At 39.3% G+C, this 23,667-nt stretch overlaps 3 protein-coding genes across 5 annotated transcripts in view; all 3 read left to right on the top strand.

The window, feature by feature from the left end:
* The first annotated feature begins 436 nt into the window (after positions 1-436).
* thumpd3 (THUMP domain containing 3) lies at positions 437-9,618 on the top strand. 3 transcript variants are annotated; one of them, XM_037782373.1, is made up of 11 exons: positions 437-568; positions 982-1,285; positions 1,875-1,952; positions 2,036-2,251; positions 2,300-2,569; positions 3,222-3,352; positions 5,216-5,285; positions 5,558-5,673; positions 5,786-5,890; positions 6,506-6,629; positions 9,047-9,618. In XM_037782373.1, exons 2-11 carry the CDS (start codon positions 1,061-1,063, stop codon positions 9,236-9,238), a joined length of 1,527 nt encoding a protein of 508 aa, XP_037638301.1. In that variant the 5' UTR covers positions 437-568; positions 982-1,060; the 3' UTR covers positions 9,239-9,618. The 3 variants fall into 3 exon arrangements, with proteins under 3 accessions (XP_037638301.1, XP_037638283.1, XP_037638291.1); XM_037782355.1 differs by having other exon boundaries at positions 2,036-2,569; XM_037782363.1 differs by lacking the exon at positions 437-568 and adding an exon at positions 602-712 and having other exon boundaries at positions 2,036-2,569.
* Positions 9,619-11,428: 1,810 nt separating this feature from the next.
* On the top strand, positions 11,429-19,464 carry LOC119494324 (prostacyclin synthase-like). Its single transcript, XM_037780159.1, has 10 exons — positions 11,429-11,559; positions 12,190-12,313; positions 13,202-13,377; positions 13,885-14,028; positions 14,478-14,605; positions 15,151-15,332; positions 17,519-17,672; positions 18,343-18,524; positions 18,883-19,034; positions 19,150-19,464. Exons 1-10 carry the CDS (start codon positions 11,492-11,494, stop codon positions 19,298-19,300), a joined length of 1,461 nt encoding a protein of 486 aa, XP_037636087.1. The 5' UTR covers positions 11,429-11,491; the 3' UTR covers positions 19,301-19,464.
* Positions 19,465-22,349: 2,885 nt separating this feature from the next.
* The window catches only part of LOC119484317 (potassium voltage-gated channel subfamily B member 1-like), a 48,454-nt gene continuing 47,136 nt past the window's right edge, over positions 22,350-23,667 (top strand). Inside the window, exon 1 of the mRNA XM_037763174.1 lies at positions 22,350-22,710. The gene's annotated coding sequence lies outside the window, so the exon portion shown is untranslated. The remainder of the gene's footprint in view (positions 22,711-23,667) is intronic.

Here is a 23,667-nt window from a genome sequence, read left to right as displayed (position 1 = left end):
ATATATATATATATACGTATATATATACATATATATATACATACACATACATATACATAAAAAATAGAAGAAGAAAAATAAATAATAAAAATAATAATGATAATAATGAATAAATAATTAAAATAAAATTTAAAAAAGGAAAAAGAAGATACTACTACACACACACATATATATACATACACATACAAATACAAATACATACATACACACATACATACATACACACACACATATACATAAAAGATATGCATAAAAGAAGAAACAAAATAATACAAATAATAATGATAATACTGAATAAATAAATAAAATAAAATTTAAAAAAGGAAAAAGAAGATACTCGGAGATTACTGTAGTGGGTTTCTCAAAAAATGACAAAATATTAAATATTTTTAAATCGATTGACAGCCCTAACTTTTTACATTTAGTCTATCATAAAATTCTTTCATTTTGTCAGATGATTAAATGTGTGGAGATGATGATGCTTTTATTCTGGAGGACATCCGGCGGAAGTGTCGTGGTGTTGTTGCTGCTGAGTGAAAGCATGACTCTTTCGCCTCGTGTTTAACAGGTTGGTTCTGACACCACATAGCAAGTTTAACACAACTAACTCTTATACTAATGTCATCGACAGTTCAACCGGGGGTTTTATCACATAAACACGTATCATGATGTGGCAGAAGTTTAATATTAAAGCCAAGTATCTGTGTTTAAAGTGAGCTTGTTTATTAGTCGTAACAACTTTGAAGCTAATGTTAGCCAGCTAAGTTAACCGGTGCTTCTCGAGCAATCTGCAGCTTTATTCACTGTGTTAAAATAAACAGTAGTTTCATGCTAAAGTATGACAACATGATAGTACTCAGTAGATCTTTATAGCACGTTGCTCTCCTGTAAATGACCCTTAATGCCTGAGTATGGCTAAATATGCAGTATAACCAGTTTGAATGCCTCTCTCTCTCTTTCTCTCTCTGTGTGTGTCTGCAGGGGTTGCATGTGAGCCTCTGAGCTTTTGGATCAGCTGTGATAAATATCCTCCATCTGTGTCTAGTGAGGTGCACCCAGCATGTCCTCCCAGGAAGATGCTGCTGCTGCTGCTGCAGAGCCAGGCCCTGACACAGTGGCACCAGCTGAGAGTGATGTCATCACTATCACCATTGGAGCAACTGTGCCCACAGGGTTTGAGCACACTGCTGCAGAGGAGGTCAAGGAGAAAATTGGGGCTGATGCACGAATCAGCAAAGATCGTGGTCGTATATACTTTCCAATAACCACCGACAAGCTTTTCCAGGTAGGAAAACCTGGAGTCAAATGCATGCCAAGGTGTTTTTCACTGTCAAATTGCATTATACGCATAGAAAATGTAGCTTTGATGCTGAAGGGTAATAGCTGTTTATATGGAGACGAGTGGTGATATCTTTGAAACCATATTCATTATCATCCACCATCCATCCACCGAAGCGGTTGCACAAGGGGCTGGAGCCAATCCCAGCTGACATTGGGCGAAGGCGGGCTACATCCTGGACAGGTCGCCAGCCTATCGCAGGGCTGACACATTGAGACAGACAACCATTCACACTCACATTCACACCTACGGGCAATTTAGAGTCAACATTTAACCCAACTTGCATGTCTTTGGACTGTGGGAGGATGCCGGAGTACCCGGAGAAAACCCACGCTAACACGGGGAGAATATCCAAACTCCACACAGAAGGGCCCCAAGCCGGAATCGAACCTATGACCCTCTTGCTGTGAGGTGTCAATGCAAACCACTGCACCACCGTTGAAACCCTCAGTTTGATTTTGCTAGCTGAAAAAAGGGGTACAGAAAACCTACATCTAAAAATGTATCTTGTCTTTCTGTGTGTTCCCGCCTGTAGGTCCATCTCCTGAGGTCTGTGGACAACCTGTTTGTTGTGGTTGAGGAATATGATCATTACCAATTCAAAGAATCAAAGGTAAACGTACAGCCAGCTTTACTCTGTTGTAGCTGATGTTAAGCGCATTATCGTCAGTGTAATAAACACTGTGTTTTATGCAGGAGGAGACATTGACGGAGATGATGCAGCTCGCCTCCACACTCCCCTGGACTAACGCTTTAGAGGTTTGGAAACTAAACGGCACCCTAAAAAAGAAGAAAGGCTACCGGAAAGGAGGAAATAGCACCAAAGTAAAACCTAAAAGCGAGGCCACTGACGCAACTGTGGCTGACACCAAGCAGCTACCTGAGGCGACGTCCGCTGCTGAAAGCCAGACGGAGACGGAGAGCACTGCCGACACGGAGACCAGCACGCAGGACTCAGAGGAGCCGGAGAGCACTGCCGACACGGAGACCAGCCCGCAGGACTCAGAGGAGCCGGAGAGCACTGCCGACACGGAAACCAGCGCGCAGGACTCAGAGGAGGCAGCCCCAGAGGACGCAACACCCGAGGCCAAAGTCATCAAGTTCCGTGTGACGTGCAACAGGGCTGGTGACAAACACAGCTTCTCCTCTAATGAGGCAGCCAGAGACTTTGGCGGGGCCGTGCAAGAATTCTTCCAGTGGAAAGCAGACATGACAAAGTTTGACATAGAGGTAGGTAATGCTTGTTCAGACTGGACTGAGGCGAAAGGGAATACCAGCACATTGGCCAAAAAAAACCTCTTCCTGTTCAGATTAAATTTGCAAGGCACAATGTTAGCTTAGTTTGAGGATTAACAAAAGAAAAAATAACAACTCCATTAGGTAACATTTTCCCATGAAGATTAGCGAGTCACACGATGTGACAAGCTGAAAAATGCTTCATTGTTTCAAATGACGGAGATGATGTTTATGTTCCTTGAGTTCATTTTAAAAGTTGTTCACACAGCGATGACAATCGGTGGCCGTCTACATTTTCTAGGAAAGTATTTTACTGCAGTTACCAGGCGTGTGTAATTTGTCTACTAAAACTGCAGTTAGTCCACAGAATAAATTCAGTTTTAGTGCCTATTCTGGTTGAGCTGATATTTAAATGCTTGTGTGGATACATGTTGAAATAATCAGTAAATCATCTATGTGTTTGCTGTGTGCTTGCACGTTTCAGTTTACTAAAGATAATTAACAAGAATTAGGCTGCTAAGAAACAATGAATCCACATCAAAACAGTAGTTTGATGATTGTTTCAGCTCCGTAGAATATAAAAAAGTATGCGTGGTTACATTGATCATTGCTTTCTAATCGCTCACTGTGTGTTAATGTACCCTAGGTGTTACTAAACATACACAGAGAAGAGGTGGTGGTCGGCATCGCGCTCACAGAAGAGAGTCTTCACAGGAGAAACATCAGTCACTTTGGACCCACTACGCTGCGGTCGACCTTGTGCTACGGCATGCTCAGGTAATTCTACAACACTGGTTAAGCTCTGCTTTTAAATTTATCAGGGATTTTATAAAGATAAAGTTGAGCTCCTGAATTTGTGCATACGTGTTTTGTTAATATGTATATTATTTAAGTAAGGTTTAATTCCAAATTTCTAATTAGCTGATGATTTTGGTTCACAAAGTGAAGGTTGTGTTGATATGACAGAGTTTAAAAAAAAACCCAAAACGTCATGATGACACTTGCAACAACAGATGTGATCACCTTGGACAGCCGCCAAGGTTATGGAGGAAGAAGGAAGAGTTAGTGAGAAAAATACTGGAACCGAAGACGCTCACCAACAAAAACAGCAGATTTGATTGTTTGTCTATTTCCATTCACACAAATAGACACACATGAAGAAAAAGGTGAAAGATAAAGAGACACACAAACTAAATCCTCATCAGCAGGAACCTGAATAATGCTCCATAACTCATCTAATAATAACCTATCAGAGAACTCTCTCTGTGTACAAAAGACAGGGAGAATAAAAGGATCAATAACACGTTTTTTTGGAATATTTACAAAAGACGTTGGTGCAGCTGTAAAACAATCCTTCCATCTGATAGTAGACATGACTCAGTGCACGTCCTGACTGAATACAAGAATATCCAATACCATCACACTGACCAAGAACAACTCTTCTCTTTTGACGTAATCAACTCCTCTTCTAAGCAACATTTTCCATAAAGATGAGCTCGTAGATAAAACAGTATGTGCCAAGTTAAAATGCATTTTTTTTTATATTTCTGTTTTAAAACACCAGTTTCTCTGAATTATTTAGTAAGCCTCGCACACTGCGATGATATGTGCACCTTATCTAGAATTATTTTTATATATCTTACTGTTGAGCAAAAGGTTTAATTTATAGGTAATTGGACTACTGCAGACAAGGTTTGCCCGCGCGTTAAATTCAGTTTCTTTACTTGTTCGGCTAATATTTGGACGTTTGTTTGTTTTGGGCATCATCAGCATATTAGTGGCAGTAAATGCCAGATTTATAGATGAAGCATGGAGAGTAGCAGTTACTGTATGTCCACATTACAAGTAGAAGAGAGGTTGAATGAACAGACAGTAGTTGGCAGAGATCATTGACCAAGTTGAAAGTATTCTAATCATTTTAGGCATCATAGAGAGAAGACAATGATTCATTGTTTGTACAACAGAGGCCATTAGCCCGGATAGGATTGATATGAGTCATTAATGGTCCATTTAGACATGCTGTACGCAAGTAGAGGATTGTCTCTCCCAACTCCCGAGTTGATGTTGATGTGGAGGTCATGCTTCAGTTACTGTTTTTGCAAAGAAATACAAATGATAACAATGTAATGCCGTGCTAACTATAACTATAAATATGACTTTGATGAAATTCAAGCATTTAACATTTAGAGATTGTACTACTAATGAAGTGATGAATGCATCAGATACAAATAATGGTGTTGAGGTAGGAAAAGGTGAAGTTGGCGGTAATATGAAATGCCATTATAGTGCAGTATTGTTTGGCAAAACATGTTTATGCTGGTGCTAAGTGAGATAGATTTGCTGCTAATGACCATATCTTTCTCACTTTGCAATAAAAGTCAAAATCAAAAACAATGAAATCAAGTAAAATCAGTCCTAATATATTCCAGACGGCTTGAGTAGACAGTAGAAATATATGTGTAATGTAAATCTGCAGGCGAAAGGCTCAAATGAATCAGGGTCTAATTGGTTAGAGCAGCAGGAGCAGGAACATGTTGCCGGACATCTGAGGAGAAGAACAGCAGAATTGGTGAATGCTATATATATTGTCATTTTGCAACTGGCGTTACACTGTATTCATACTCTGTTGTCTGTTGACAGGCTGTGTAAACCTCAGGCATCAGATATAATACTTGATCCAATGTGTGGGACTGGAGCGATACCGTTGGAGGTGAGACATAACTTCTGTACCTCGACTACAATATTGTTTAAATGAAAAAGGGCAAAGATAAAACACAGTGTATTGTTAAAACCGTCTCCATTAACCTCATGATTTGTTCACATTCTACAGTATACAGTGTTACTTGCTTAGCGCCTCGCACTGAAAGAATGAGCGAACTACAGACTAAAGATTTCAAGTGTCAAATGATCACAAAGTACTGATAAACGTGCACTTCTCTTGCACTTTTTCTAAAACTTGTGTATTGTGTTTTTCTCCTACAGGGGGCCATTGAATTTAACAATGCATTCTACGTTGCCGGCGACAACAATGACATGGCAGTGAACCGCACGGTCAATAACATACGTCACTTCCAGAAACGGAAGGCAGCCAAGGGCAGGTGAGTGGGTGCACAGCTGGACATCCCATAAGGAGGTAGTTTTAATATTCTATTTTGTGTAGTTGATGATCATCATAATGATTTTAAATCATTTTTGGCTCATTTCAAACAGTGCATCTGGATTGCCCATTGACACAGTGCGTTGGGATCTGTGCAATTTACCCATAAGGACCGGCTCTGTTGACATCATCATCACTGACATGCCCTTTGGGAAGAGGTACCATAACAACAGTAGTGTACAGTACATGCTTGGTTAAAGGGACAGTGCCGTCCTTACCATAATAACACTACTTTAGCTGGCGGTACCACGGTTTTGCACTCTGCGGCTCACGTTACTGCAGTTTCACAAGCGTGTCGGAGAACTACGGTGGCCTTCAGGTAACGTAAACACATGAAAGGCTCTCTCTAGAGACAATATTTGGTTTGTTCATTCTGGGCTACTGTAGAAACATGGCGGAGCAACATGGTGGACTCTGGGAAGAGGACCCGCTCCGTATGTAGATATGAAGGACTCATTCTAAGCTAATGAAAACACAACTATTCATAGTTCCAGGTGATTATACACTAATGAAAACGTAGTTATGAATATTATATTGCATTTCTGCTAATAGATCCCCTGAAATGTTACACACTGTTCCTTTAAATAATATGTTGAAATGATGCTGAATAACTCACTGGTTTCAATACTAAGGTCTGACTCTAACGTAACCACGGTGTTTTAGCTGTTGGTTGAAAATTGAACTTTGAAACAGAAAATACTTAATAGTGGATTTATTTTTCAGCACTTTCACATCAACCATGAGGTAAAATCTTTCCGTTTGTTCTCTTAAAGAATGGGCTCTAGGAAGAAGAACTGGGACCTGTACCCGTCCTGTCTGAGAGAAATGGCCCGTGTGTGCACACCAGGCTCAGGAAAGGCCGTCTTGTTGACACAGGACAAGAAATGCTTCTCCAAGGTAACCGTAACGCACACGGAACACGGTTTCCAACTAAGATGTTTTTCCAGGAAATTAAGATCTCAGTTCGTGAGAATTTCCAAATAAATCACAGTGCAAGTCCGGCCCGCCCAACATCTTCCTGATAACAACTCATGATAGCTGTTGATTGCTTAATCCAAATGTTAATCCGGATATGGGACGCCTGTTGGCAGTTTATGCACGCATGAGACTTCCTATTAGGGATACAACAACCACTGCCTTTCCCAGTAGCCTTATTATTCATAAAGCACTCAAACCAATAAACAAATGGCAGAATGAACAACAATCCTTAAACCTATGTTAGACAACACAGAAACGTGTGAGGCAACAAACACTGAGGCAACATACTTAATATTGTTACTAGCTGCATCATTTTGGACGCACGATTACTACTTGGGAGTTGGCAACATGCACCGGTTATCAATTAACATGCTCAATAGGTGCCGTTTTTAATCATTAAAGACGGAATCGTTTTTCCTATGCCAAGCTAATAATGTTAATAGGTATTGTGGTATTCATTTACACTGGAATGGGAACAGGTACAATACATTGTTGTAATTATCATAAACCTCTGATGCGCCGCCATTTGCCGTCATTTGCGTTGAGTAGACATGTGTTCCTATTGTAGTACAGGAAGAGAATACACAATTTAAATACCAATGCTCCACCCCAGAACTATTTAATTTGTTTTTGATCTCCACCCTTGTATATCAATTGTTCTGCTCTCTCCACACCTCAGTGAGTCGCCATGGAAGTTATTCTAAAAATAATTAATTTCAATGAGGTTGTTTTCTTTTTCCAAATTCCTGTCCAGCCTAGTCACCACCTGGCTGACCTATCATTTATTAGGCCATATTAGCGGCTCTGTGCGGCTGTACTTAGACACAGCTGTATGCAAATGTCAGCATGCTAACACGCTCACAATGACGATAAGCAGGTCTAATGTTTATCATGTTCACCATCTTTGTTTCGCATGTTAGCAGGCTAACATTTGATACTTAGCACTAAACACAGTTAGGGCTGTGTATTGGCAAGAATCTGGCGATATGACACGTATCATGATACAGGGGTTAAGAAGTTTACATTTTCCCGCAGTCAGAACAGTGGAATCTATCTCAGTTTCTATCTCATGAACCTTTGCATGCAAACTATTGATTAAAAATCGATACAGTATCTCAAAGCGTAATATCACGATACTCATGTGTATCAAATGAGGCTGATTTTGTTGTAAACCAAAGTATTGGGCAAATATAATTTTGACCAGATAGTGGCGTTAGAGGATCACCAAAGTCCTCAGGATTCATCATCTGGGGACCATAAAGGTCTGTAAAAAATAATGGCAATCCATCTAATACAGTAGTTGTTTAAAGACTTCAATCTAGACCACTGACCGGCACTGACCGACAGCCTGATAATGCCATCCCAGGAGCCACGCTGCTAGCATGGTATATCTACGAAGTCAATGAGGTGATGGTGTTGTTTTTATGCCTCTGCGACAGCCGTGGCCAGAGGCATTATTTTTTCGGGTCATCCATCCGTCCGTATCTCAGCAACGCCTTTAGTGAATTTCTTCAAATTTGGCACAAATGTCCACTTGGACTCAAGGATGAACCTATTTGAATTTGATGGTCAAAGGTCACTGTGACCTCACGTCCGTCCCATTTCTCATGACATCTCAGGGAGATTTTGGTGGTAAAAGGTCACTGTGACCTCACAAAACACGTGTTTGGCCATAACTCAAGAATTCGTATGCTAATTATAACAATAATTAACTTGATCGGTTGGCGGAGGCGCGAGGTAGTAATTATAGTTGTATCTATATTTAAATATGACTTTTGAAAGAATGCTGAGTAAAATCGTAAAATCAGATTAAGAAGGTGTGTTATGCAAATTTTGGACCTCTGAATGGGGTCATAGGTCGCAAAAGTTTAACTCTGTTTCAGTCAATGACATGGTTTACTGTTGACATTTATGGGCTTTCCCAGATTTGGTCAAACTCAAATGATGATTAATATTATATAGTAAAATGGCGTTCTATTGTGAAATAGAAAAAGCCAGTGTTGTTGGTTTTTATTTGTACTACAATCCATCAGTTCTGATCATTTGTAAATGCCAGTGTTTTTTTTTTTTAAATGTTTATGCAGCTCACTATCAAGTTTAAACAATCGAATGTGGTCCTCTGCTTAAAAGCTCACGTGCAGAATCAGTTTACCCTGAAATAATCTCTAAATAATCCCTCCACAGTTTGAGTGATGCAGGTTTAGCTCAGCTCAGTCTCTGAGTCATGGAAAAAGACTTTAACCAGCTGTATTTGTCTAAGCTCAGAGATCTTGTTTTACACAAAACAAATGTCTCATTTGTTAGTTTGCCCTCAACAAGATTTATGTGATCCCCAGGCGGTCTCGAGGATGGGAGGACTGTGGAGGAAGCTGCACACTGTTTGGGTCAACGTCGGGGGTTTACATGCTGGAGTCTACCTCCTCAAGCGGACCGGGGCCGTGTTTGGCCAAACTCCGGAGGATGTCTATGAATCACGAGGAACGGTTAATGCACAGGGAGACGAGAAGGCTGACAAGGAGCTCTCTTAATTCACATCCTGCGTTTAAAATTCTGAATTTATATTTGACGCCATGTAGGATCAACATTATTTATATTCTCTTTTTTTTTTCTTAATTCTCTTGTCAAGCTTGCCAAGCAGTTTTAGTGCATCATTTTTTTGTATTTCTCATTTTGGTTTTAATGTGATTAATGGCTAACTGGAAAAGAGAAAAGCTATTTTCATGTTCAGCAGCAGTTTAGTGATTCTCACCCTCTCTGTTTGTCTGAGGAAGTTCATTTTGTCATATTGCCATTCAGAAATCTGCTAAAAAGTCGTCTCACTGCACACCTCAGACCCGCTGAATCCACTTTACAGGAAATGCACATTGCCATATTGTTCTGATCAATAAAGAGTCAAACAAAAATGTCAGTTGATGTAAATATTCATCACATAATACAAGTTGTTTGCCAGCGATACATTTACAACAGAGACTAACCTGCATGGGAAGGTGTACTTTTATATTTATTATCATTTTATATTTGACCTGCTGGAAAAGGGTGTTCCCCTCCTTTCTTTAACGTCTACCTGCAAGCCAGCACATACTGTATGTAAAATCAGTGGGCTTTTTCCTTCATTTCTCCATATCTGACGTGCTGATCCGACCACACAACGTGATGAGACACGTGAAGGTAATAGCTGATATTAAGTCAAAAAGGAAGTACCGGTGTGTGACTCATTGGAGAGTGCGTGACCGCAATAACTTCCGGTGTGCGTGAACATTTGCATGCAGATTTAGACTTCCTTTAGCCTTTCAGTTAAGTATTGCCTAACCCTAAAGACCTAGAGATATTCCCAAACAAGAATAAGTACAGTAGATAATGCTATGTTTTAAATAATGTGCTGTTAAGAGACCCACATAGACCTGTTTTTGTCTTTTTTTTAGGGGGAGATAGATCAACAGTAGATGTCACATAGAAGTGGTGTACATCATCTGAAAGCTGGGAACCTGAAGATTAATTTGAGATGCTGCTCAGCACTGTGTGTCAAGTTGTTCTAGTCATAAATCAGAAATAAACATGAATTAATTTAAATAAATTGTGAAAGTGTATAAGGGTTTAGAACATTATGATAGAAGTACATGATGGTCATTCCCATGCTCTTTTATGTCTCATAAGTTGTTGCAGCAATTTTTGGGTTGATACCATTTGTTACACAGATTTGGTGCTAAATTTAACCATTTTTTTTTACCACTCGAGAATTGATCAAAATGATCAATAATCCCTCCAAATTACAACATTAAGACACCAAGACTTTGAGGAACACCATAGAAAAATCCATGCTGTGATTTTGGGATCAAAAACTTTCAACATTTGGAGATTTCTGCAAGAATTGCATTTTTCGGCGATTGGATGGCGAGCACTTCTCTTCTGGAAACTGCTCAGAAATCCCCTTATTGTCAATCTAGCTAGGAAAGCCATCCATCCTCTCAATGCTCTAGTTCTCTAGTTTGTGGCTGTAAAGTTTCATGAGGCTGTGATTATCCTAGAGGTCACCACAGGTCATTTTATAAAGTGAGATCAAGTTTTGAAAAAAAAAATTGCCTCACTACAATGAAATGGCTACTATGGAGACTAACATCATCACACATGAATACAGTTGGGCTCATTGGATCCACAAGAGTCTCACCTTTACAGTGATACCAAATTTATGTAATTCAAGACTGTTTAGGGACCCCAGTATGCAGAAATATCACCATTTCTAAATGCAAAAAAACTGCGATGTGATTATCATAAAGTGTCTGTAAAGGGGACACTTGTGGGACTTATTTTTCATTTACATATCTTTGATGTCAGAGGTCAACGAACCCCTTTTGAAAACCAACATGCCAGTTTTTCCCTCGCCAAATTGTAGCCTAACTTTGGAGCATTAATTACTTCCCGACATGACATGGTTGGCACTGTACCAATGGATTCCTTAAATTGTCCAGTTTGACCTAGTTTGACTTAATTATTTAACCTTTTCTAGGTCAACAACACATAATCTAGCACAAAAAGTCCTGCAACACCACCATTAGCTGCACCTGTAAAATGGGCTTTAGGGGAATTACATTAATATCGTTTTTATTTCCTGGTGTCATAATACTCGTGATGAAGGGCATGACGTCAGAGAGCACGCTGAGCAGGTGTTGTGAGCAGGAGAGGTGACGCGGTGACGTCACTGACGCGCTCATAAAAAGCCATGTGAGTGCTGGAGAGATTCATTGAGTCTCTGCGCAGCGGGGAAAGAAAGAAACACACACGAGATGATCTGGACCGTTTTCCTGCTGGTGCAAGCTGTGCTGCTTTATGTTATCCTCACACACAGGTCGAGGTGAGTTGATCACTTATATTATCCTATTGTCCTACATGTTGTAAATATACTGTAATATCTGCAAGAACAAGGAAGGCATGGGAAATTATCCTTGAAATCTGATGTCAAATATTTTCTTGTAATATCTGTGAAGTAAATTTGTGGCAGGTTTAAATATCATATATATATATATCATGTATGGGTATTAATAACTTTGTGGTTTACCTATTTATTGTGTTATTGTGCTTTTGTTTCTTCTCCAATCTGAGGAATGTGGTTGAACCACCACAGTGTTGAAGTGTTTTGGGAAGCTTTGCACTTCACTGCTTTTCCTTTAAGGCAATTACAAATTACAAAAAAAAATATATAATATTTATTATATATATATAATATAATAATATATATTTTAAATAATCCAAGTTGTTGTCATGATAAAAAAGTTAGTCATACAAACACAGACTCCACTGTAATGTTTTATCAATGTGGCGGACAACAAAAGGATATGCATGTGTCCACTATTGTTGTTTTATTGTCCAGAGGACTGGATGTTTAGTTGTGTCATCACCATGCCAGTATAAGATAAAGTGCCTTGCAACTACTTGAAAATACACACTAAACAAGTTTAACTTTTTTTTTGTATTGTTTCTTTAGATCGAAGAACGATCCTCCTCTGGACAAAGGGGTGATCCCATGGTTAGGTCATGCACTGGAGTTTGGAAAAGATGCCTCCAAGTTCTTGAATCGAATGAAGCTGAAACACGGCGACATCTTCACAGTGAGTATAAAGAAACCTACTGCACCTCTGTAGATATTTAAATGTTCATATTTATGAGCACTTTGAAGGACTTCATATTGGAGTAAAAGTTCAACTTCAAAGTCTTTAAACTGCTCAGAACAAAAAATTGAAAATTATTTTATTATTAAGTTTCTATATATGACAAACTGAAGAAGATAATGTGATAAATCAGCTACTAAATGGACCTCATGGTACAAGTATATTATTACTAATATTATTATATTGAATGCTTGGAAGTTTTGATGCTAAATTTAGAGGGATTGCAACAGGAGAAAAGAGATGCGTAAAGTGATAAAAGTCAGTGAATTTACTTTCTGCTTGTTTTTATCTTATACAATCTAATCTAAGAGGCTAAAAGTCTCCAAATGTTACAGTAGAATACTTTCTAAAGATTTAAGAATATGTTGATATTCATGTAGCAGCATGTTACTGTATGGATAACATCATGAAATTACTTTTATCAGGATACACTATGATTTTCACTTATCCTGAAACAAAATACAAAGTTTGATATTTGACATGTTTCCAAGAAATGTGATCCTGAGTTTTGTATTCATTAAAACGAGTAAAGGAATACTGCACTTCATCAGAGTCAAGTTAATATATTAAATACATAACTATAATTACAACAAAGTATTGTAGATATTATTACTGTGTTTATTGCATGTTATAATAATGCTGGCCTATTCGAGTTCTGTTCGAGTAATTATTTTATCTTCGTAAGGCGTCCTGAAAGGCCCCACCAATTAAATGTATTATTATTATAATTATTATTATAAAACATGTAAACACTCAGAAAATGCATGCAAAAAGAATTGCATCTGTCTGCATCTCATATATTTTCACTTTTTCCCCGGTGACGTACAGGTGCGTGCTGCTGGACGCTATGTGACGGTGCTGCTGGATCCGCACTCGTACGACAAGGTCATCAACGACTCGGACTCCCTGGACTTCACTCGCTATGCTCAGGTGCTCATGGAGCGGATCTTCAACCTGCGGCTCCCGCATCACCAGCCGGCCAAAGCAAAAGCCATGATGAAACAGTACGTCCTTATTAGTTAATTACTCTAAACTGAAAGCTTGTACTGTGTATTTTCATTTTCGTTTTCACGTAAATGTAGAAGCGAGATTTGTTTGTGGAAATCCTCCCATTCGAGTTTCATGAAGAGCATCGCCCTGGGTATTTCTAAAAAACACCCTTCCTAATTTTGGAAATCTATTTTTAGGGCTTCTTGTTTTGTTATTGCTCAGACACCCAGTGTGATATTATCAAAGAAAGGAAGGCACACCCTTTTTATATTTTAACTTTTTAAACCTTCAAGTTGCATCAGTGTGTGTGCAGCTTTCCCCTCCTTTCTTTGTTTTCTCATGGTGTTAAGTTTTATTACCTCAGGGAGAATAGGGCAATCAAACAAACATGTAGCTCTAATAATGTGTGTCATGTCAACACCATCAATCAGTGTGGTATGAATTACAGTATTCCTCTCCGTGGTAAACAGCATTTAACCTTCTCTTAACTCTTATTATACCTTTTTGTTTTGTGTCCGCAGGCACTTCCAGGGAATGAATTTGGCCACCATGAACAGCACCATGAGCAGACACCTGCAGGCCTCGCTGAAAGCCGAAATGCCTCAGAACCAGAAAGACTGGAAAGAGGAGGGACTGTTCAACCTCTCTTACAGCTTACTCTTCCAGTAAGTAGGATTCCCTCCTAACTATGTTAAAAGAAGCATTCAGCTAAACAGTTTACACAGAAGTCAACCCTGTGGTCCTCTGTTTGTAAACACAGCGAGAAAAATGTAGAATGACCACATGAATGTTGGAAGGTCACCTTTCCGGTCGAACATTTTGGCAGAATCGAAACAAAGCTGTCTTTCTTTATGTGAATTATCATTTGTAAACAAAGGAGAGAGTATACTGTACATCTGGAAAGTGAAATAGTATATGGTGGGAACGTTACCTGTGACCCAGTGACATCCGTCATGAGGAGATGGTGGAAAAATACCAGTTGAAAGGGAATCGCTTGTGTGCTTTCAAACGGAAAAACTGTGTGGGCTGGTTATCTATCCATCAAGGCAAGAAAGGAAAAATATCAGAGAGAGGAGAGTCCCGCACTTTCTCACGCTTTGTTTTTTCTCCGCAGGGTGGGGTACCTGACGCTGTTCGGAGGAGAACAAAACAACAACAGCACAGATCCCTCAAGAGTCTACGAGGAGTACAAGAAGTTTGATGGCTTCTTAACCAAAATGGCGAGAGGCACGCTAAAGCCAGGTACTGACGCCATCAACACCTCGTGATGTTACCTCCTGATGTTCTTTATCAGAAGGTTCAGTCCGTTTATCTGATGGCACTTTGACCAAATGAATGACAAAAAAACATCTGTTGGTTATGATGATGCACATCAAGCGTAGATTTGTATCGTCAGCATTACAATCTATGAGTCAGGAGAAGGTGTGTTCTCAGTGTTTACATTTGTCGCTAACGTACTTTGACATCATCGATGGATGCTCCCCAAGATTTGTTTTGCAGTTGCCATGGGGAGTATCACTCACAGTTGCTAACTTGTACTTCACTACATACACCTTATCCCCTCGAGGCCTCTGTTCCACCCAAACAACACAGGACAAGTCAGACTATTACAATATTATTGTGCACCTCCTCCAGTCGCGCCTGTCATACATGGAATAATCATCCGCTCCCACCTTTTTACGCACAATGATATCTGTTTATGTATCTGGTCATTCACATTGAGCTCATATGTTTATGTTTTGACTGTGACTCACTCACTCACTCTGTGCTGTTTATCTGTGTGACAGAGGAGAAGAGGACAGCCCAGAGTGTTCGCCAGAGACTGTGGGAGCTACTGGCTCCGGCAGGTCTGACTGAGGACTCGGGGTCGAGCCCCTGGCTTCACGCCTACAGGCAGCTCCTGCAGGAGGAAGGGGCCGACGAGGAGACGCAGAAGAAAGCTCTACTGATGCAGCTCTGGGCCACACAGGTGAGTCAGATGGCACAAGAAACACGGCATGTGCAAAGCAAGAATTTCAGTTGGTTATCACCTCTAGAGATCAGGAACATCGTGAGTTCAGCCAGATGAACTTGATGCCACCGTGTCTCTGTGGTGGGAAGTGAACCAAGTACATTTACTCTAGTACTGTACTTAGGTACAGACATGAGTATTTAAATGTTTGGCTACTTTATACTTCTACTCAACCACAGTTCAGAGGGAAATATAGCACAGCTTTGTAGATGGAGAATTTACCTAAAACTAAATATAATACGCTTATAAAATACAACACATTGTAAAAGATTAAACCAAGAGAGCCAGTTGGAAGTGACTGTTAACATATTGTGTCAATCAAACAACTACAATGAGACACAAACTACCACAGAGATACAAAATGACCAAAGAGACGCAAAACACCAAAGAGACACAAAACATCCACAAAGAGATGCAAACTACCAAAGAGACACATCAAAACAACTACACAAAGATGCAGCTGCATTTTGTGTCTCTTTCTGTCTGGATGTCTCGCTTCTATAAATGGTGGGGGGTTGTCTTTTACATATCTGTGCTCAGGGGTCCATTGTCTCATAATTTGTCCATGTCTATGAGAGACATTTGTTCTTTAAACATCTGAAATGGTTTCATTTAAATAACTGTTTGAGTTATGAATAAAAATGAATAGATATTTGTGAAGCACAGATTTTGTGTTTTCTTCTTTCTGACCCCATTAATCATCTCTGGACCCCTCAGATACATATTGTGACCCTGAATTAAACTACCTAACTGTATAAAAAGTAATTAAAATTAGCTCCACCTCAACCAGCTACAACAGTCAAATTTTGTTGATGATACTTTTACTTAAGTATGGTTTTGAATGCAGGACTTGTGGTGGAATATTTTTACTTTGTGGTATAGGTACCTATACCACAAAACAGTCTGAGTACTTCCACCAGTGTGCAGTACTCTTATTTAGCACACGAGTGTGCTGTTCACTTCTGCTTTCACAGCGGTTATTCTGCCGTTGAGTGGGACAGGCTGAATATTGTTGTGACTAAAATAAAATAAATAGCAACTTCATTGATATTTTTCTCTGTCACTATACAGTACATACAGGTTATGGTGTTTCTACCTGCATCTCTTCCCATATTAAAGAAAAGTATTGTTATTTCTACATTTACAAAAACAAAAGTAGGTTATTGGTTATATTAGTTTTAGTCTTGACTTCTTCCTCACATATAGCTGGACTTGGTATTGACTCACGCAGTCTTGCCTAAAGCCCTGCTGGAGGGGTTTATTGCATCAATGGCGTTAATCAGATATTTACTTCAACATTTTGCCTTTCCCTGCAGCCTGCTGCTTACTCATCCGTTTTTGCGCTTGTCACCATGATTTATTTCCATTTGATTACGACTTCTGAATCACAAGTTTTGGTCGTCTGTGAGTCACATTTTTTATTTCCCTAAAACTTCAGTGAGAGAAATTAACGTGTACTTGCGTGACATACAGATGACGTGTAGGACAGTTTTTGCAGTCATAACAAACAGTATTGCATCAGTCAACTTTGTGTTATTGAGTTCAAACAGTGAAATATTTGTATCTAAGGAAGCTTTCCCACACTCAGGTCTGTGATACATCAGCCAAAAGTAGTTTTAAAGTAAGCATTATTTACACTTTGGGGTGTATTTGCAGTGACTTAGGAGGCAATTCTGTTGTCATTTATTCACGGTATTAAATTTCCACATAGTGCACTATTTTATGTGTCTACTCCCGGTAGACAGCGCTGCTGTTTGCCGTAAAACTAAATATCTTCATAGCTTGTCTCGTCCCTGCACGCAGGCAGATGGCAGGGGACCTCAGGTTTTCCTTATTAAGTAAACCATTACCACGCTGAGCTCTGCCAGCATGACACTATCCAGAGCAGCTCCTCTCATCCAGGACACATGAGAGGAAGCTGTTCTTTTTTTGAATCTCAAAAAGCACTTAAGATTCATTATAGGCTTTTTTTTATTTAATTGAACTTTAATTGAAATGTGTGTTTTGTTGCAACTCTAACAAAAGATAGGTGTGATGGTTGTTATGTGTACTTATTTGCTATTACCAAATAACCACCTGCTGCCTAGCTGTCACTATGCAACGCCAGAACGAGAGAGGTAACCTTATCATGTGTTTGCTTTCAGGGTAATGTTGGTCCTGCTGCATTTTGGCTGTTGGGCTACTTATTGACAAATCCTGAAGCTCTGACTGCGGTGAGGAGGGAGTTCAGCGGGATCTCACCGATGGAAACCTCAGAGACCTCATTAGTGGACGGACCTGTGAACACCCCTGTGTTTGGTGAGGCCCTGACCCCAGCTAGTGTAAACACAGAAACATGTATTGGTAGCACTGTATGTTGTTCCTATTGTTAGTAGGATGAGGTAGAAACTAAAGTCTGGATTCACATTTCAAGAAATCTGGAATAATGACCATTATATACATATTCTATTGCACCAATTTGTGATTTTTCTTTGCAATATATAATATTTGAGAGAAAATGCTACACCCAAGAGAAAACTTGGTGTACAGCATGAAATAGGCAAAATTTGTTAAACAAATATCATAAAAAGTAGAGAAATATTGCAGATGAGGACAAACCATAGACTGTGTATAAGAAGCGGACGTAGTCACTGTGACGTCACCCATTGGTTTGTGGATAACGGTTTTGAAGCCTTGAGTTCGGCATTTTGTCCATCCATGAACATCATGCTGTATTGAAGAAGACTTGAAACTAGCAATTGAGACCATAAACTCATGTTTACAATGTTTACCAAGGTAATAAATCAAGTGAGAAGTAGGGTCATTTTCTCGTAGACTTCTATACAAACAGAGGAATCGCCCCCTGCTGGATATTAGAAAGTTTAAGGCACTTCTGTATTGGCTTCAATTCTCAGACCCGGAGGTGACCCACTGGGACACTTGTGCTCTTTTGCTGTTATTAACAACATTTCTTTGTGCCCCTCTCCAGATAGCGTCTTGGAAGAGACACTTCGACTCACTGCTGCCTCCTTCATCACCAGAGAGGTAGTGCATCAAAAGACCCTCCTCATGGCTGATGGCCAAGAGTACCTGCTAAGGAAAGGAGACCGAGTGTGTTTGTTCCCCTTCAACAGCCCTCAGATGGACCCTGAGATTCACCATGAGCCACAGGTTTGTAGCCCTGTCTTGTTAAAGTAACACGTTTCAAAACCTTCCTGTGCTGCCAAAAGGAATAGTAGTAATTGTCTTTGGGACTAGTTGGAGGCAGCCTTAAGTGTTATTAGTGTGGCTGTTTGTGTAAGATGCCATCAACGCCTACACAAAGCTGACCCGGTATTACCCAGTGAGAGGTCAAACCCAGTGGACCAGTGTGGGATTAGCTGAGCACGGGAACAGAGACACAGCTAATAGGCGTGGGAAGGACTTTGCAGTCAGGCTGCATTAAGAAACTCTGAGCACCAGAAAATAATGTTTCAATAATGTTTCATAAATAAATATGTCCTTTCTAATCGCTTGCATCTCTCTCCAGAAATACAAGTACAATCGCTTCCTGAATGAAGATGGATCAGCGAAGAAAGATTTTTATAAAGGAGGGAGGCGGCTGAAGTATTACACCATGCCGTGGGGCGCCGGGACCAACGGTTGTGTGGGAAAGCAGTTCGCCATCAATACCATCAGACAGTGAGTAGAAGTGCACCATGTAACTTTACAATCCGTTAAGACCTCAAAATGTTTGTTACCTTTAATTTCTGCTTGAATGTTCTAATTTCATGTTTCATCTGTGTTTACTCTCCAGGTTTGTTTACACGCTGTTGACTAACTATGAATTGGAGCTGTGTGATCCAGACGCTCCGATGCCGGAGGTGAACGCCAGTCGTTATGGATTTGGGATGCTACAACCAGAGGGGGACCTGCTTGTCCGATACAAACCTAGGAATACACACTAGGACTTTAAAAAAAACACCTGTTTTTGTTATGCACATTTCAACACATGCACATTGTTTATAGTGTCAATACGCCCTTTGTACTTTTGTATTCTATATTTATATCATATAGTGTATCATTATTTTATTATTTATCAATAAATGTAATTAATATATTGTTTACCATATTGTGTTGTCAAATGTCTTTGTGTTTTGGGGTAAAATGATACGATCATATTAGGGCTGGTAAAGTTAACGCAATAACTCGTAAACGCAAATTTGTTTTAACGCCACTAATAACCTTAACATATTAACACAATCGATCTTTAGATTGCCAGTGAAGATACAGGCATCATATGAAATTAGAAAACCTAAGGAATCCATTGGTACTAACCAATGTCATACTGGGCTGTCGCAAAGGAGGTTAAATAACTGGAAAAAATGATTGACTAACGCAATAATAGCACGTTTAACGTAAATTCGTTTTAACGCCACTAATTTCTTTAATTCATTAAAGTAACTTGCGTTCTTTAGGTTGTAGCGGGCTCAGTTTAAAAGTTAGAGTGACTGAAGATAGAAACTGGCATCATATGAAAATGGAAAACCCAAGGAATCCAGTGGTACTAAGCATGTCATACTTGCTTGTCGCGAATGAGGCTAAATAACGCTCCAAACTTACGCTAAATTTTGGCAAAGAAAAACTGGCATGACCATTTTCAAAGGGGTCCCTTGACCTCTGACCTCAAGATATGTGAATGAAAATGGGTTCTATGGGTACCCACGAGTCTCCCCTTTACAGACATGCCCACACATTTTGAACAGATAATAAATGTGTGTTTAATTTGCGATTGACTATGGATAATCATGCGATTAATTGCGATTAAATATTTTAATCGATTGACGGCCCTAGATCATATAAGTTTGTGTTGCAGCCCCACATTATTAAAAACTAATAATAAGATGTTGACATTTGCCAGTTTTAGGAGCTGTAATAAGTTCATCTTTGTAGCCTGGTTCTGTGTGTTAAATAGAGAGCATGGGAGTAATGAGGGGACTGCCTGTACTGTAAACAGAGCCGGCCACACATCTGTCACACTAACAACACGCCCGATGTTTGCAGAGTGAAGCCGAGTGGAAAGTTTACATTTATATGTCGTTTGGAAAGCAGCTGATCACTAACTAGCAGATTTGAAGGTAGAGCACAGGTTTGCAGAGGAGCAACAAACAACATGCTCTTATTTCTGCTCATATTTTACATCATATTTAGGAATGAAAAACATGAAGAAGTTAGGGCACTATCAAGGACAAAGTCAGTCTCATTAAATGTGGCTTCAATTTCATTGTGTGGAGTCCCTTTGTGTGGATCAATGAGTAGCTATTCCACTGAGCCTGACTGCGTGCCAGTTTGGTCGTCTCTGCCAAGACTGATTATACTGTTGCACAGACTTATATCAGATATTGTAAGTTTAGTAAGCCTAGGAGGCCTCACACACTACAAAAGGTCAGCCAGGTTGAATTTGTGGCACTTTTTTTATCCCCAATTCTATAGGGCAGGCCAAATCCGACCCTTTAACAACCTCAATCCGTCCCTATGATAATTTATAAATATGAAAAAAGTATTTAAAAAAAAAAATAATAATAATTTCCCGTTCATCAAAATTACCCCTCATGCTATTGACGCTGTTACGGACTGTTAAAAGCAACATCATTGTTTTAAATAACCTGCTAAGTTTATGGGTGTTTATATTGTTTGATTATTAGTAGATCATCATTTTATTAGTAGTATAATTAGCCAATTTGTTTCGTTATGTCTTGTTTAGCACAGAAATACTTATTTTGTTAAAAAGTTTTAACTCAGGCTGTTTAAGCAGAAAAAAAGAGGTTGAGTGCAACATTGTGTTTATTAAAACAATAATCTACAAAGATTAAAAAGGAGTATTGTTTTCACATTAAAATTCCTAGGTTTGCAGATCAGACATCAGACACAGAAACGTAAATGTCCAGCTGCTTGGCACTCACTGTTTTTCAAATCTGGCCCTTCTTTGTTGTTGTTTTAGTTGTTTCTTTTTCTCACTCTTTACCCATTTTGCCAACATTACTGTTGTACTTTGCACTTACTTTTACACTAAACCTCTCTTTCTCACTCATTCCCTCACACTCCCTCTTTCTGCTTCCCTCTGTGTGAAAGAACACCTTTCCTTGAGGAAACACCAAGCACCGCCCACCAACCTGATCAAACCTTCTCATTTTACAGCTAAACAGTACTCTACAAGATTATTCTGAAAACATTTGAGGCGAGAAATAGACATTACTGTCACAGAATATTGATTCATATTTGATCAGCGCTGCCTAGTTTGACCGTTTGATCAGAGTTCGTTAGTGATTGACAGCTGCTCAGAGACAGCAAGACTCCAGCTCGGCTCTGATTGGTTGTTTTCCTCCGGTCTGTGAAATCTTGCAGATGTCATTAGGAGCACCGGAAGACACCAGAGGCACATGATTTTTTTTTTCAGATTACCTGTCTCATGCACTACTGTCAGGATATAGTGACCATTTTATAAAAATAACATTTTTTTAATCATATTTGCTCCAATTCTACCTACTGCTGCTTTAATGTCTAGTCTGAAGTACTTTTACTTTACTTGAGTATTTAAATTCCACGCTACTTTATACTTTTACTCCATAACAATTCAAAAGGAAATATTATTGCACCTTTTTAATCCACTTCATACATCATATATACATAAATCCAAAATAAAAATAACTTTGTTTTATCATATTTGCTCCAATTCTACCCACTGCTGCTTTAATGTCTAGTCTTCTATGTAAGTATATATAAGGTATATTAATGTTCTTTGTGCATTGTCCCTGTTCAAATAAATAAACTATTTAAAATCTCTATAATAATACTCATAGAATTAAAGTTTTGCTGTGATAGTTCTGGATATTTAGTCACTTGTTAAAATTATTTTGGATCCAATTCTGGTGAAGGATGTGAGCAGCAACACAGTGTAGATGCACTGAGCTGCTCCTGTGTGTCTCTCTCTCTGGCTCTGTGAGGGTTAAACTCAGACAGGCTGCAGCTGCTGGAGGAGCCGGAGTGAAATCAGCCTCCTGCAGGATCCCAGTCCCAGTCACAGTTACTGTGAGCAGGTTGAGAGGAGGAGAGACAGCATCCACTCTCAACAACAGTCTTACTTGTTGATTCACCCCATCAGGACAGGGACGGACATGTGGACAAGCTGAAATCTGCTTTAAAAAACACTTGTCTTCTCCAACATGTCGCCATACTGTAGCTCATGATGCCTCCTCCATCCTCTCCCAGCGGAGCTCCGGAGACCTGCACGGACACTGTACAAGTTTGCACGCGTTTACTCCTGAAATGTTGCTGATGTCCATCCATGAGGAGGTGAATCGGGATAAACTGGAGACACGTATGTATCTTTATCTCTGTCTTTTATTCAGATCTCCATTAGCTGTGGCTGAAGCCCACTTAAATCACTTTGAACTGTGTTAGGCTACATCTCAGTACATAATCACATTACAATCTTTACCAACAATGACCACAACATCAAAACACAACAATATTCAAGACACAACACAGGACCTATAGGTTCAAGTTAATACTATTCACAGAGTGCAGAGGTAAATATGAGTCATTGGTGGTTGGACCATAGCATATTATGTCAAAATACAAAAACATACAAAAACAGAACAAGCAACAACTTCTTTTACCATAAATATTAAATGTATTCTATAAAAAAAAAACATGGTTTCACTTTGATATTTGATGTCCTGCCTGTCTCTATTTGGCATAAATGACCATCATTACAATACTTTGACTGCAAACTCATGCAGCATATATTATTTCCAAAAAAAAAAAAAAAAATGCAGTTGTTTTGCAGATGTGCCAAAGTTACATTTTTGCAGCTAAAATTAACTTTATAAATTGCTTGAATTGAAACTATACAGACTGGTCTCAGGGGTTGATATATATTATATTATATTAAAATGTATTCCTTTATTCTTTTATCTCGGCTTGTTTCTATTCTTGTATTTATTGTTTTTATTGCAAATATTTTTATTCTTGTACTTTTATTGATCTTGCACCTCCCCATATGCCACCTACTGTGTTCCGTGTGTCATTGATGCTTGTGCAGTATGAATGTGTGTATATGTCTCGGTGGACTGCAGAAACTGAATTCCCCTTCGGGGATAAATAAGTATCTGTAACTGTATAATGTGTTATTGCTGCTGATCATAGTTGATAATCGGTGTTAGTATTAGTCGAGCTTAACATCCTCTAGAGAACAGCTGAACACCACATGGGTCGTTTTGTTGTCTTTGGACCGGGATTTGGTCACAGAGACGTTTCAGCACCAGAGTCCCGC

The sequence above is a fragment of the Sebastes umbrosus genome, chromosome 1, assembly GCF_015220745.1.
Source record: "Sebastes umbrosus isolate fSebUmb1 chromosome 1, fSebUmb1.pri, whole genome shotgun sequence".
Taxonomy (NCBI): domain Eukaryota; kingdom Metazoa; phylum Chordata; class Actinopteri; order Perciformes; family Sebastidae; genus Sebastes; species Sebastes umbrosus.
This window is presented reverse-complemented; position numbering and strand designations above follow the sequence as displayed.